Below are 11,853 nucleotides of genomic sequence, written 5' to 3' on the forward strand. Positions count from 1 at the left end.
ACATTCAACGTAAAAGAGAAGCAAGGAACACTGTTAATCGTAATAAGATCAGGGTTACGTAGTCTTGTGAACGAAGATCGACCGATCGATGATTGAACAAGCGAAGAAAGAAAATCGAGGATGCTTCTTTACCCCTCTTTCAGCTCGTATAAAAGTCTGAATGCCTCGATCCGGCCGACATAACAGTGAAAGATCGTCAGTGAAAGACGTTCTCTTTGCAACGTCTGCATTTCGGTTTCGTACCCTCCCAGTCACCGCGAAATTCAACAACAGAGCATGTTGATCTATCTGGTGAGTTCTTTTCCCGTATTAATTGTGACTTTATTCTACATTCGACATCCTCCATTTTTAATTTCTACCATTCGAACATGATTTCTGTTCACCTTTATGCTCGTGACAAAACTAATCGTGAGACGTGTTTTGATACCATTGATACATTTATATTTGAAATCGATACTTTTGCATCGAACTATTCGAAAAAATACCTTCGAATGATTTCAGACTTATTAAGACATGCGACTTAACACATGTCAATTACATCAATTTTGATAACTATAATTACATTTGTAATTTAGTACCTGTGAAATTCGATAATCAGTTTGAACGTTAAACATAACAGTAACGATAAAAGTTTTAAATACGATAAATTCTCCACAGTTGTTTCTTCTGAATCTGTCAAATGTACTAAGTTAATTGTCAAGCAGATTTAGTAAAATTTTCATTGAACGTATTTCTAGTTTTATTTATGATTTATATTTTCAATACAATACGTTTATTTTGACTAATGTTTATTTATAAATAAAAGTAACATAATCTTTTTGAAAATTAATCAGTATATTACTATTTTAAATATTTTAAAAATATTTTTCCTAATGTCCTACTACCAAGTTGACTTCGTTTATTTTCAATTGTGATACCAGTTTTGGTGATACCAGATAAAAACAAAGAATTCATACTTAGTTATGGGATTGGTTTTCAAAAATGAAAAATCACACACATATACATACTGTTTGAAAAATAGTTAAAAATAATCCAATAATTACTTGAATGTGTTAAAACGAACCAAAACTCTGATAGTGAACTAATTGAATTGTAGTATTGTTGAGATTTCAATATTATTTGATATTTGAATTGTATCAATACTACAAGACATGTCAATAAGTTCATCTTACTATTTAATACCAATGACAATTTATTTCAATACCTGTTTAACACTTAAACATATGAGTTTGACCCTTAATATATATTAGTGTCAATGAGTATGTCATTGGATTGATGCTATCGTTGCCTTGCATCGTTAAGTCGTCCAAATTGTTCTTTCTTTAAATTTATTGTGTCTCCCGCTCCTAGATATTTCGCTTACCTTTTTTTCTAATAAAAAAAATCCTTTTCTAAAACAACTATTCTTTCCAATCAAAAAAATTTTTGAACTGTTTCTAAAAAATAATCCAATAAAAATTGAACGCAAAAATACCAAAGGAGAATATAGTGATATACAGTGAAAGTACTTACTGAAATTTGTATAATGCACTTGTACTGCACTTGTACTGCAAAATGTGGTCGAATATGTAAAATTTTTGGTAATATCTTGCAACTTATTTTTTCAATACTTGCACTGTGATATTGATGATCATTTCTTTTTTTTCGAGACTATTTATCGTTTTTAAACTTTACAAAAGTTTCAAATTTAAATTCAACATCCATCGACTTCACATTTTTCATAATCTGTAGTATGCTTCTACAAATGTATCCTTTTTCGCTAATCTTCTCTGTGTTCTTTCATTTCAACAACGTAGTATATATACCTACTTGTACAAATATAAATTGAGTTTATAACAATAGTTTATTTAAATGCGATTTATTAAATTCACGTGAAAATATTAAATACAATTAAAGATATTATTGAATTGTAGAGGATTGCATAATGTAAATAAAGTACTCAAAGTTTCGTTTAAGCATGTATCCTTGTCGTTTAAACGATGTCAGTAATATAGACAGTATGATTGTTTAAAATAACTTTTTGAATAATTTCACTGGTTAAAGAAATTAAAGTAATGGTACAATATTTAAAAAGTTCCTGTTGTAATAAGAAAATAAATATTTCTTTTAAGGAACGAGTTAATACATATATACTCATTTTAACCGATCAAGAAGAGAAAAGAAATCTAGTTAGTAATATTTTTTTAGCAATAATGAATACTAATGTCTAGTAAACTAGTACCCAGTTTATTTTACGCTCTGAATCTGCTAAGTGCTAACGAAATGCACTTAAAGAAATTTGATCCAAGAAACCGTGTTGATTATACTGCATCTGTAAACAAAACCTTAGATTCATTTTAATTCTGTAAGTATTGAATTTTTTTTTTTTATCCAAAATTAATTATCACAGATTATTGCTTCCATTAAACGAGATGATATATTAATATTTCAACTATTTACGATTTAACTATTCCATAAATTAGTTTGATTTAATTGCTTCAGATTCTAAAAATGTAAAAGAGAAACAAATATTGGTATTTGATCAATTCAAATTAACAATAAGTATAATTGTAAGTGAAGTGTTACAATAGTCAAGAGCGTGCGAAAGTTGCAATGTGCTGAATCTAGTGTGTTCCATATATTATGATACAGTTCTTACGGGAAATTGAACAATTTTACGCAACTAGATATAGTGAAAAGAAAAGAAAGTATTTTCTTATAAAAACAAATTTAGTAATTATTAACACTTGACTAAACGATGTGAAAAATTTTAAAAATGATACTATTATTAAGTTAATGGAACAAAACAGCGTTATATTATTCGTAGAAAAGGAAACATCACTAATTCTTTCTCATTAGATCTTAAGTTTACAAAATACTTGAACCGCGGCCTTATTAATTTAATTATTGTTCTGTTCCATATAGCTAAGTGTAATAAATGATATGTAATTTATTGTCAGTTTAAATGGAAACATATATGCGAGTAATATTATTTAAAACTTTTTGCATTGTCGTAAGAAAAAATAGAAAAACCTTTGAATATTAATGTGATCAGTGATGGAACCTATCGAATGACATACTAGTAATATATTAATAAATATCAATTCTCAATCATCATGTAGAAGTGTCAAACCGGTTTCAAGATAAGTTATCATTACTTAAGTAAATGAACTCGTTAACATTTCTTGTAGTATCGATATAATTCAAATATCAAGTATCATTAAGGCCTCAACAAGACTTCGAATAAATCTTTATCTACGTAATCATTGAGAAATTTGTAACTACTGTCTACAGTATATTTGTGCAATTTATCATCTTGGATGACCAATTCCATTATCATTATTAATGATATCAATTATAGCATAAAATAGTTGTGAGGAAAATGAATTTTTTGTATAATTACTATAAAGTTATAGATGAAACATAATACGAATTAAAATGTATCATAGTAATAATTAATTTTAAAAATATGAAATTATTTTTGTTTACGAATGCATTATTTCGAAACGATTATTAATGTTATTGTTATATTTATTAAATTTATTTCATCTAGAAATAAATAGAAAATTCAGCAGATTTTAATTGAAAAAGTATGGTTCAATTAGAATAATTTAATACTAAAGTATCAATTTCTCAATCCCATTATTAAATGATTGGCCATACTTAAATTCCACAACAGCCGAAACTGTTTCGTCTTACGATTTCCCAAGATCTTTATACTGAAATGGTCAGAGTCCTGCTAAAATTACCAAATAAAAGAATACATCACAAGTCTTGAGTAACTTTCATTCCTTTCATTGAAACTTGGGTTCGTCAGAAATTGTTATTTTTATAAATACATTAACTTCAAGCGATAGTCATATTTTACTTGAATATTAATTCTGATGAAAGTATACAAAAAAGCTTTTTCACTAGAGCCTCCATATAGAAAAAAAAATAATTTTAAAAATCATATAAACTTCTTACCTAAAAGACTTTCAACATGGTAAACATGGTACGTCACAATGCATACGATGTAGTAAAACAATTAGTAAAATAAATGTCACTGACTGGAAATTGTCAATAACGATCATACATGCCACATTGATACACAAAAATAGTCTTTACATACATCATTGGGTCGTCGCAAAATTATGACACACAGAACTGTACAAAAATGTTGAGCGATAAATTATGTTTACAAGGTAATAAATTGAAGAAAAATATTCTTTGGTGCTGTTAAAAGGATGTCATATTAATTAACTAATTATGAAAATGTTTTAAATTCCAGTTATTTAGTTTTATTAATCTTTGAAGGTAATTTGTTTACCAGTATCGTAACTTAATTGTAAATATGAGCAATGTTTGTGTTTTCTAGTTGAAAATTTATACTTTATGGAAAATTGATTTTGTTAAAAGTTTCAGCTAATAATCCTTTAAAAACATTATCCTCTATGTTCAGAATTATAAAATTATTGAAATTAAAACCGTGTTTATTATTGCATGTATAGTTGCCAATGGCATTTGTATTGGGTAATATTAAGGAGTTGTAAAATTCGAGTTGTGAAAGAGAACTCAAGCGAAGAATGTTATGATATTCTTGGGAATACTCTTTTGAGTAAACTAAAAATATTCTTTTAATTTAACAAATTTTACTCTAGCCATTAAATTGTTCTGTCGTGAAGAATATTCGTCTCTTCGGCTATACCGCGAAATGATTATTCATTTCGCACAAAAATTAATCTTTTGATCAAGGACTATAGTGAATAAAAATTGTGAGTAAAAATAAAGTAATCGATTAATGCTAAACGCTTACTTCGACGAATAAGGAGAACGAGGTAAAGCGATATACATACATAATTTAGCCGTTTGAAAGTAGCCGAATAGTTTTTCCAAAGAAAGTTAATCGTGTATGCGTATGCACGCAGCCACGTATTCGCGTAAGCAATATATGGATACATATATATGTATGTACATATGTACCAAAAACACAAGGAGGACTCGCTTGCAGCCGTTTCACAACCGATTTTCTACCACGTTAAATTATAACGCTTGCGCAACTCCTCTTCTCTCTTCTCGCGATACGCAACGGAATTCAACGAAGCTACCCGAACCTTTCCTCACGGGCAATCTTAGCCGGCCTTTAACTGGTTTACACGTCTTGCAGAAAATTTCACTATTCGTCGTAGTCCGGTGACCAACGACCGTTTCATTATCCTTTCTGACACGCCGATTATTCCTATCATTACTTCCTGCAAAACTAGCTTGATGCGATGACAATATTCACCGTAGAATTTTATTCCGTCTAACATCCGTCCGCGTTCTTTGTTGTTGAAAAGATATTCCAAGAGCTCATCGTGTCAATGCTTTAACAGAATTTGCAATTAAATGCTAAAATAAATAATAAACTAGAGTGAATTATAGGTTTGAAATTACATGTACAATATTTATTTTACTTTCAAGTGATAATTTTCATTGAATCACATTTCATCTAGTAATAAAAATTAACATGTTTACTTTTTTCATTAATCTTCATGATAATATCACTAATAGGGCAATGAGATTTTCCAAATAAAAATGAATTGACAACCGATCTCATTCGGAATATTTTTAATTACGTGTAACGGTAATGCTTTTTTATTTGAAGTGATACAAACAATGTAAATGTGGTTTTGATTATCATTTAATGAGTGTAAAATTTGTTTAAAGAATGCGTACATTGTCCGTTCTTCGATTTCAATGAAAAGGATCGATTTTTCAGGATAAACTTTCTATTCGGCCGAAGAGTAGTTTTTATAATAGAAGAATTATAATCAAATTATTATTTTACTAATTTAGAAACAAAGGAAAACTTTTAAAAATCCTCGAAACGCTATTGACTAGATTCTTTGATGCATACATTATGGAATAAGATTGGCCTAAAATGAATATTTTAACATTGACATCGCGACTCTTACAGTCTGCGATACACTTCATTTATTATTATTTTTTTAATCTTTTCTTAAAATATATGCATCCGTGATACAAATGGTTGCTGTATCGTGATTTAAACTTCTAAAAAATTTAACACAATTATTATGTTTGACTGATATTCCACTGATAATTATATATTTCATTCTGAACTCGAAGCTATAATTTTCAACGAAATCAACAATTACTATAATTTTATAGATATCTACCGTCGTAATTAATTTCTCATAATAATAAATTTCCCAGTTGCATTGTATTTACGTAACAAAGCATAATGAATACTTAAGAAATAATGGAGTAAAATAGACAGAGAATCTGACAAGTTAATTAAAAGACTTTAATAAAAACTCCCATTCAAACGTATTATTTACATGTAATTACATTAATTAACATTACTGATTAAAGTACCTTATAAACATTTATTTTAATTTCTAGAAAAGTTTCTCCGAGAAGTTGATTTTCATGATAGATAGTATTAATTCGTTCAATTTTGTAAGCAACCAATAATTGGATAATTAAATAACCTGAAACAATATAGTATATTCAACAGCATAGAGACGAAAAAATAGAGCGAGTAAACTCGAAAGTGGAAAGTAAGAAGACCCTAAGTAAAAGTAAGAAGAGCTAACTATTTTTTAAATATGTGTCCACTGGAAATAATTAGCAGGATTCTTAATTACACTGCTTTTGTTTGAAATAATTCCATTTTCTCTCTTTTTTCTTCAAAATAAGAATCTCTAAATGGAAAAAAGACATTAGTCTTGTTAGTTTAGCTTTCAACAGTTTAGAATGTTATAAACCACGTGTAAATTTGATATTTACAAACAATAAAAGTCAATGGAATTGCGAGTCATAAAATACAATTACGCGATAATTGAAACTTCATAAAACGTACATGACCATGAATAATAGGACAATACGTTGTAAACGCTGATTTTCTTTCCGTCAATTAGATCGTATATAAATAGAAATAAATAGTTTATATGGTCAGCCATAAAAAAATTACACATGCCAAATCTTGTTTAACGTGTTAATGTTTTAACGTAAGGATAATCAGAAGTACGAGCAAAATTTAATGGAACTGTTGTTTGATCATTTTTGTTAATTACATTCAGCCTTTAAAAAAAAGCAAAATATATTATTATTTAGAAAATGATATTTAAAATTTTGAAAAAATAATTATCAATTGTATCTGTAGCTCAAAATTAAATATTTACTATTTTTTAACATAACTGGATTTAAGAAAAGAACTGCGATTCTCAAGGCACCTGTAAAATATTAATAAAAGTAATAATAGATTGGTAAGGTTTGGGATCAATCAGTATTATTATCCATTTGTTTCTTATACTTAAACTGATTAAATCTTTTAAGGCAAAATCAGTACATTTTTCTACTACCACCGATACTGAGAAGAAAGAATACTATATTTCGATTACATTATTTCGTATACTATATTAATACAAAGAGGGTGGATATTTTAAAATATTTTTACAATTCACACAACAAAGAAAAAAAACACAAAACGTTAAACACATATTATAAATACAAATTAGAGGAATATTTTCTAAATAGAATCGTGATTTTAAAAGAAATTTTACAAAATTAAAAGTTTGGTTCCACATATTCAATTTTCTATTTATAACTTCATATTATTAAATGTAATAATTGCTTAACGTACTGGCAATATTTAAATAAGATTTTATAAATATTAAGAATTATATGAATATGAAGGATATAAAAGAATGACAATTTTATTTTTCATACATTTGGACTTTGTTTTTCTTAAAAGTTAATATTCGAATATTTCAATATTCGGTACAGAAATTAAATGAATGCACAAACTTCAAAGTGAGTACGCCTATAAACATACCTACTCCTCATAAAAATAATACTGATAGAAATTCTTTAACTACTCAATTACATTTTTTATATGTACAAACAGTTATAGAACACTCATAAAATACTTTGCACAAAGTGGCAGTTGTTACCGCTCTGGTCTCCATTTGACCAGATGCTCATAAAGTGTACATTATCGTAAGTGTATATCGTCAATGGACAAAGATGTCCAAGATAAGTTTCTATATACACAGAACATTAAGGAGTATTTTTACTCCTTGATATTCTGTGTATATAGAAACTTATCTTTTATTAAAACATCGCACGATTTTGCACTTTAAGCTGTACACAATAAACAAGAAAAGACCCTCTCCTGGTTAAGAATTTACCGTATAACCCGAGTCGATCCATGTATAAAAGCGACATATTTTTTCCACACATTTAATATTTCGTGACTATTTATCTGTTTATGCTATTATTTGTTTCATTTTTCTAATCTTTGTATTTTTTGTATCGCTTCGTTATAGCATATTGAAAAAATTAATCGATAAATTTCCAGACCACGCTACTACTTGTAGCTTCGACGACAGTATACTCGAAGCCAGCTCCGGAACCACCCGTGAATTCGTACTTTCCTCCATCGAGCAGCGGTGGTCTCCCAAGTGCATCCGGTAGCTATGGTCCACCTGTTCCAGACCGCTATGGACCACCTCAACAACAACCAATCGTCCACAAGCATGTTTACGTTCACGTACCACCCCCTGAAGCTCCGGAATACAAACCACCAAAATACATACCACCTCCAGCACTGCCACAAAAGCATTACAAGATTGTTTTCATAAAAGCACCAACACCACCAACACCAACTGCTCCGGCCTTGCCACCACTACCACCACAAGATGAAGAGAAAACGTTGATTTACGTACTAGTGAAGAAACCGGAAGACGCTCCAGAGGTGATACTTCCAACACAAGCGCCGACGCAACCCAGCAAACCGGAAGTCTACTTCATCCGATATAAAACACAGGTAAGAACTGTTTACAATACAAAGGAATGTGTATTAATCGATTTATGAATAATTTTGAATACATGTACTTGAATCGTAAATTAATCCCTATTTCTTTGCACACAACGTAACATGCAATTATATCTGGTAAAAAATATTATTCTACATTCCAAATGTACATAGGACCATTTCCAATTTTGAAGAAAAATTATTCAAACATTTTATGAGTTAAAAACTTCGATCACAGTTTACAAAAATTCGTATATTTGTGATACTCCAAAAGTACATAATTGCTAGAAGCGATATACGTAAATGGTATGCGCCAAGAATCATGTCTTATATTACAGACACGTTTTTGCTTGTAGTAAAATAGAACTATAATTATCTGAAATAATTGGAAGACATGATCTTTGGCTAATTGATTGATTTTATTTCCACCTGAAAGAATACTATTGATTAGAGAACATTGCATTCGTATTGACCGAAGCAAATGATTGAATATAATAAGTCCTCAATTTTCATTGTTTTTATCTCTCACTCTACAGTGTGATTTTAGTAATCTAGCAAGACAAAATTGTTGCAGCAATGGAATACTAATTTTAGTTCGTTTCATCGATTTCTTTCTAATAACAAAATCTAATACTGAGTTCAATGTTGATAATAATATAGGAATATTTAGAATAAATATTTTTTAATAAAATTAGAATATTACGGTCTTGAAGGGAGCAACTACACTCTTCGAATATTTCTCAATACACTGTTTTTCTTTATCACCCAAAAACACACACCAATTTACATTCTTTTGATCTCGTACAAACTAAATATAATTATTTAGATGAAATAAATAATTAGAGTTGCGGAGATAACTTCTACACTTATAATCGGGCGACCTACAAACAATGGTTACTGTAAAATATATTTCTCTGCAAAATATATGCAATTCACTTTTTACGGTCAAGTTTGTAAACAAAAATAAGACCAATTAAAAGAAAGACTTTTGAAAGAAAACTGTATTTATGTAAATTGTACAATATATATACATCTTGTAAAAAATGCGCGTCGACATAATAAATATTTCACAACAGTACAGAAAAACGTTTCTAAACGTTATTGAAAGTAATATAATTTTACATAACATTTTTTTGTATAAATTTTCGTTTCTTAATTTTTAAACATATATACATGTAACCGTGTGAAGTATTTCATTATCTTTTAATTATTATTACGTTCTAAGTCTATGTCTGAAACAATATTAGACATATTACTCTGTTGAACAAAAAATCATAGACCGATAACGTGTCTAAATAGCCAAACGATAATAATTAAACTAATAAAATGTATAAATTTGGCTTAATAATTATTTGATAAAGTTAATGATAATTAACTTGCATTTCTCGTCAATTCATATCAATGGATGTAACAATTTACTCTAAACAAATTTTAAATGTTTATAAATTATACAAATATAATCGAAAAACACAAAGAACAAAATGGTTAACTTTATCGTTTTTCTTGTTTTACAGAAAGAAGCACAAAGTGCAGAGTATGGTCCTCCTCCACAATCGCCTCCATCAGATACTTATGGTTCGCCATCGAGTTCTGGCGGTCCCTATTAAATTGTGTTATCACACGTAATAATATTCTTTGCAAATGAAATACTCAAAACATCTAAATCTCTTATCGATGGGATTTTTCTCGAAATAGTTACTCAGACGCAAGTTTATAAAATTTCGAAAGTACTGATCCTACACGCAATACAGATTACTCCCTACCAATTTATATTAGGCAAACTTATTCGCAAGTAAAACAATATCTAGATGTACGCATTCGGCTATCAAATTTACATTTTATTGTCATTCGTTTTGATATTGATTGAAATGAATCGAAGATGCCGCCAATACAACTTCTGTGTTCTTAAAAATGAACATTTATAAAGAGTTACCAGTAAGTGTAATAATGTGATACAGTAATCCCTCAATTATCCGACCACCTAATTGTAAAACAAAATATTCATTTGCTGCAGGAGATACAACTCAAGAAGACCCAATTTGTGGTTTAATTAATAAATTGTATTATCATCATTTTCTTATTCGTGTTGCTACTCAAAATTTAACTCGACAAATATTCATGAGATTTATTTAAATGTACATTAAACAGGGCATGTATTATACCCTGGTGATAGTATGCATTACTGATGTTAATTTATGTATTTATATGTACCTACCGACCCTTTACTCTTATTAGATCGGATAATTGAGGATCTACTATATTTGCAAATTCCTAATCAGTACGTGAAAATGATTGTAACCAATATGTGTATATTGTAATAAAAATATTTGTACTTTTGTAGAATTCCTTTCTGTCTTAATCTTTCCACCGAAAAACCATCGATTCCCTTAACCGTTTGAGTCCCAAGCAGCGCGATCGCGATATACTCAGATATACTCACGCAACTACATCACACAGCTACTTCTTTTAATGTAAATAATACATTTTACAATAGGTACAATACTATAATAATAGTGCAATAATACATTACAAAATAAAACATTTTGTATTTAATTGTTATCTTCTCAATAATTTTTATCGAACAAAACTTGAAATATTTATAAACTTACAGTACGCATATACAATAATACAGATGTATTTTATAAAATAACGAATTACAAATTAAAAATATTTTTGTGTTATGAACAAACAATTTAAATGGAGAGTAACACTTATAATTTGTAACATCGTTGTTTGGCAAAACATATTGGATGAATTCCTTTTTTACATTGCACACAAATTAAATGTGATCTTTTTATTGCATTTTTGGTGCTGCAGATTACGCACTGTCTTAAGTTACGTTGTCGCAACTTCACTAAACCAAATATTTTTTCCTTTAGATAACTGTGTGTTTTCTTTTCGTTCATCGACTCACACTCAATTTCAAAAATAATATTCGAAATAAAATCTAACCGATTCATTGCTCTACTCTTAACTCTTTCCTTGTAAATTATATATGCATTTAAAACCATGCGGCTCGTTATGTTAAAGGCTACCTTTTTCCAATATTTAACTGTTCTTCGTTCATCGAGACA

At 28.8% G+C, this 11,853-nt stretch overlaps 1 protein-coding gene across 1 annotated transcript; it reads left to right on the forward strand.

Moving 5' to 3' along the window:
* Positions 1 to 276: 276 nt before the first annotated feature.
* LOC143155200 (uncharacterized) lies at positions 277 to 10,985 on the forward strand. The gene is made up of 3 exons (XM_076327647.1): positions 277 to 291; positions 8,324 to 8,791; positions 10,294 to 10,985. Exons 1-3 carry the CDS (start codon positions 277 to 279, stop codon positions 10,384 to 10,386), a joined length of 576 nt encoding a protein of 191 aa, XP_076183762.1. The 3' UTR covers positions 10,387 to 10,985.
* The last annotated feature ends 868 nt before the right edge of the window (positions 10,986 to 11,853 follow it).

This window comes from Ptiloglossa arizonensis, chromosome 2 (assembly GCF_051014685.1).
Source record: "Ptiloglossa arizonensis isolate GNS036 chromosome 2, iyPtiAriz1_principal, whole genome shotgun sequence".
NCBI classification, from domain to species: domain Eukaryota; kingdom Metazoa; phylum Arthropoda; class Insecta; order Hymenoptera; family Colletidae; genus Ptiloglossa; species Ptiloglossa arizonensis.

Coding starts and splice junctions, on each gene's coding strand:
- LOC143155200 (XM_076327647.1), top strand. Junction 8,792..10,293: donor TCATCCGATATAAAACACAG/GTAAGAACTGTT, acceptor CTTGTTTTACAG/AAAGAAGCACAAAGTGCAGA.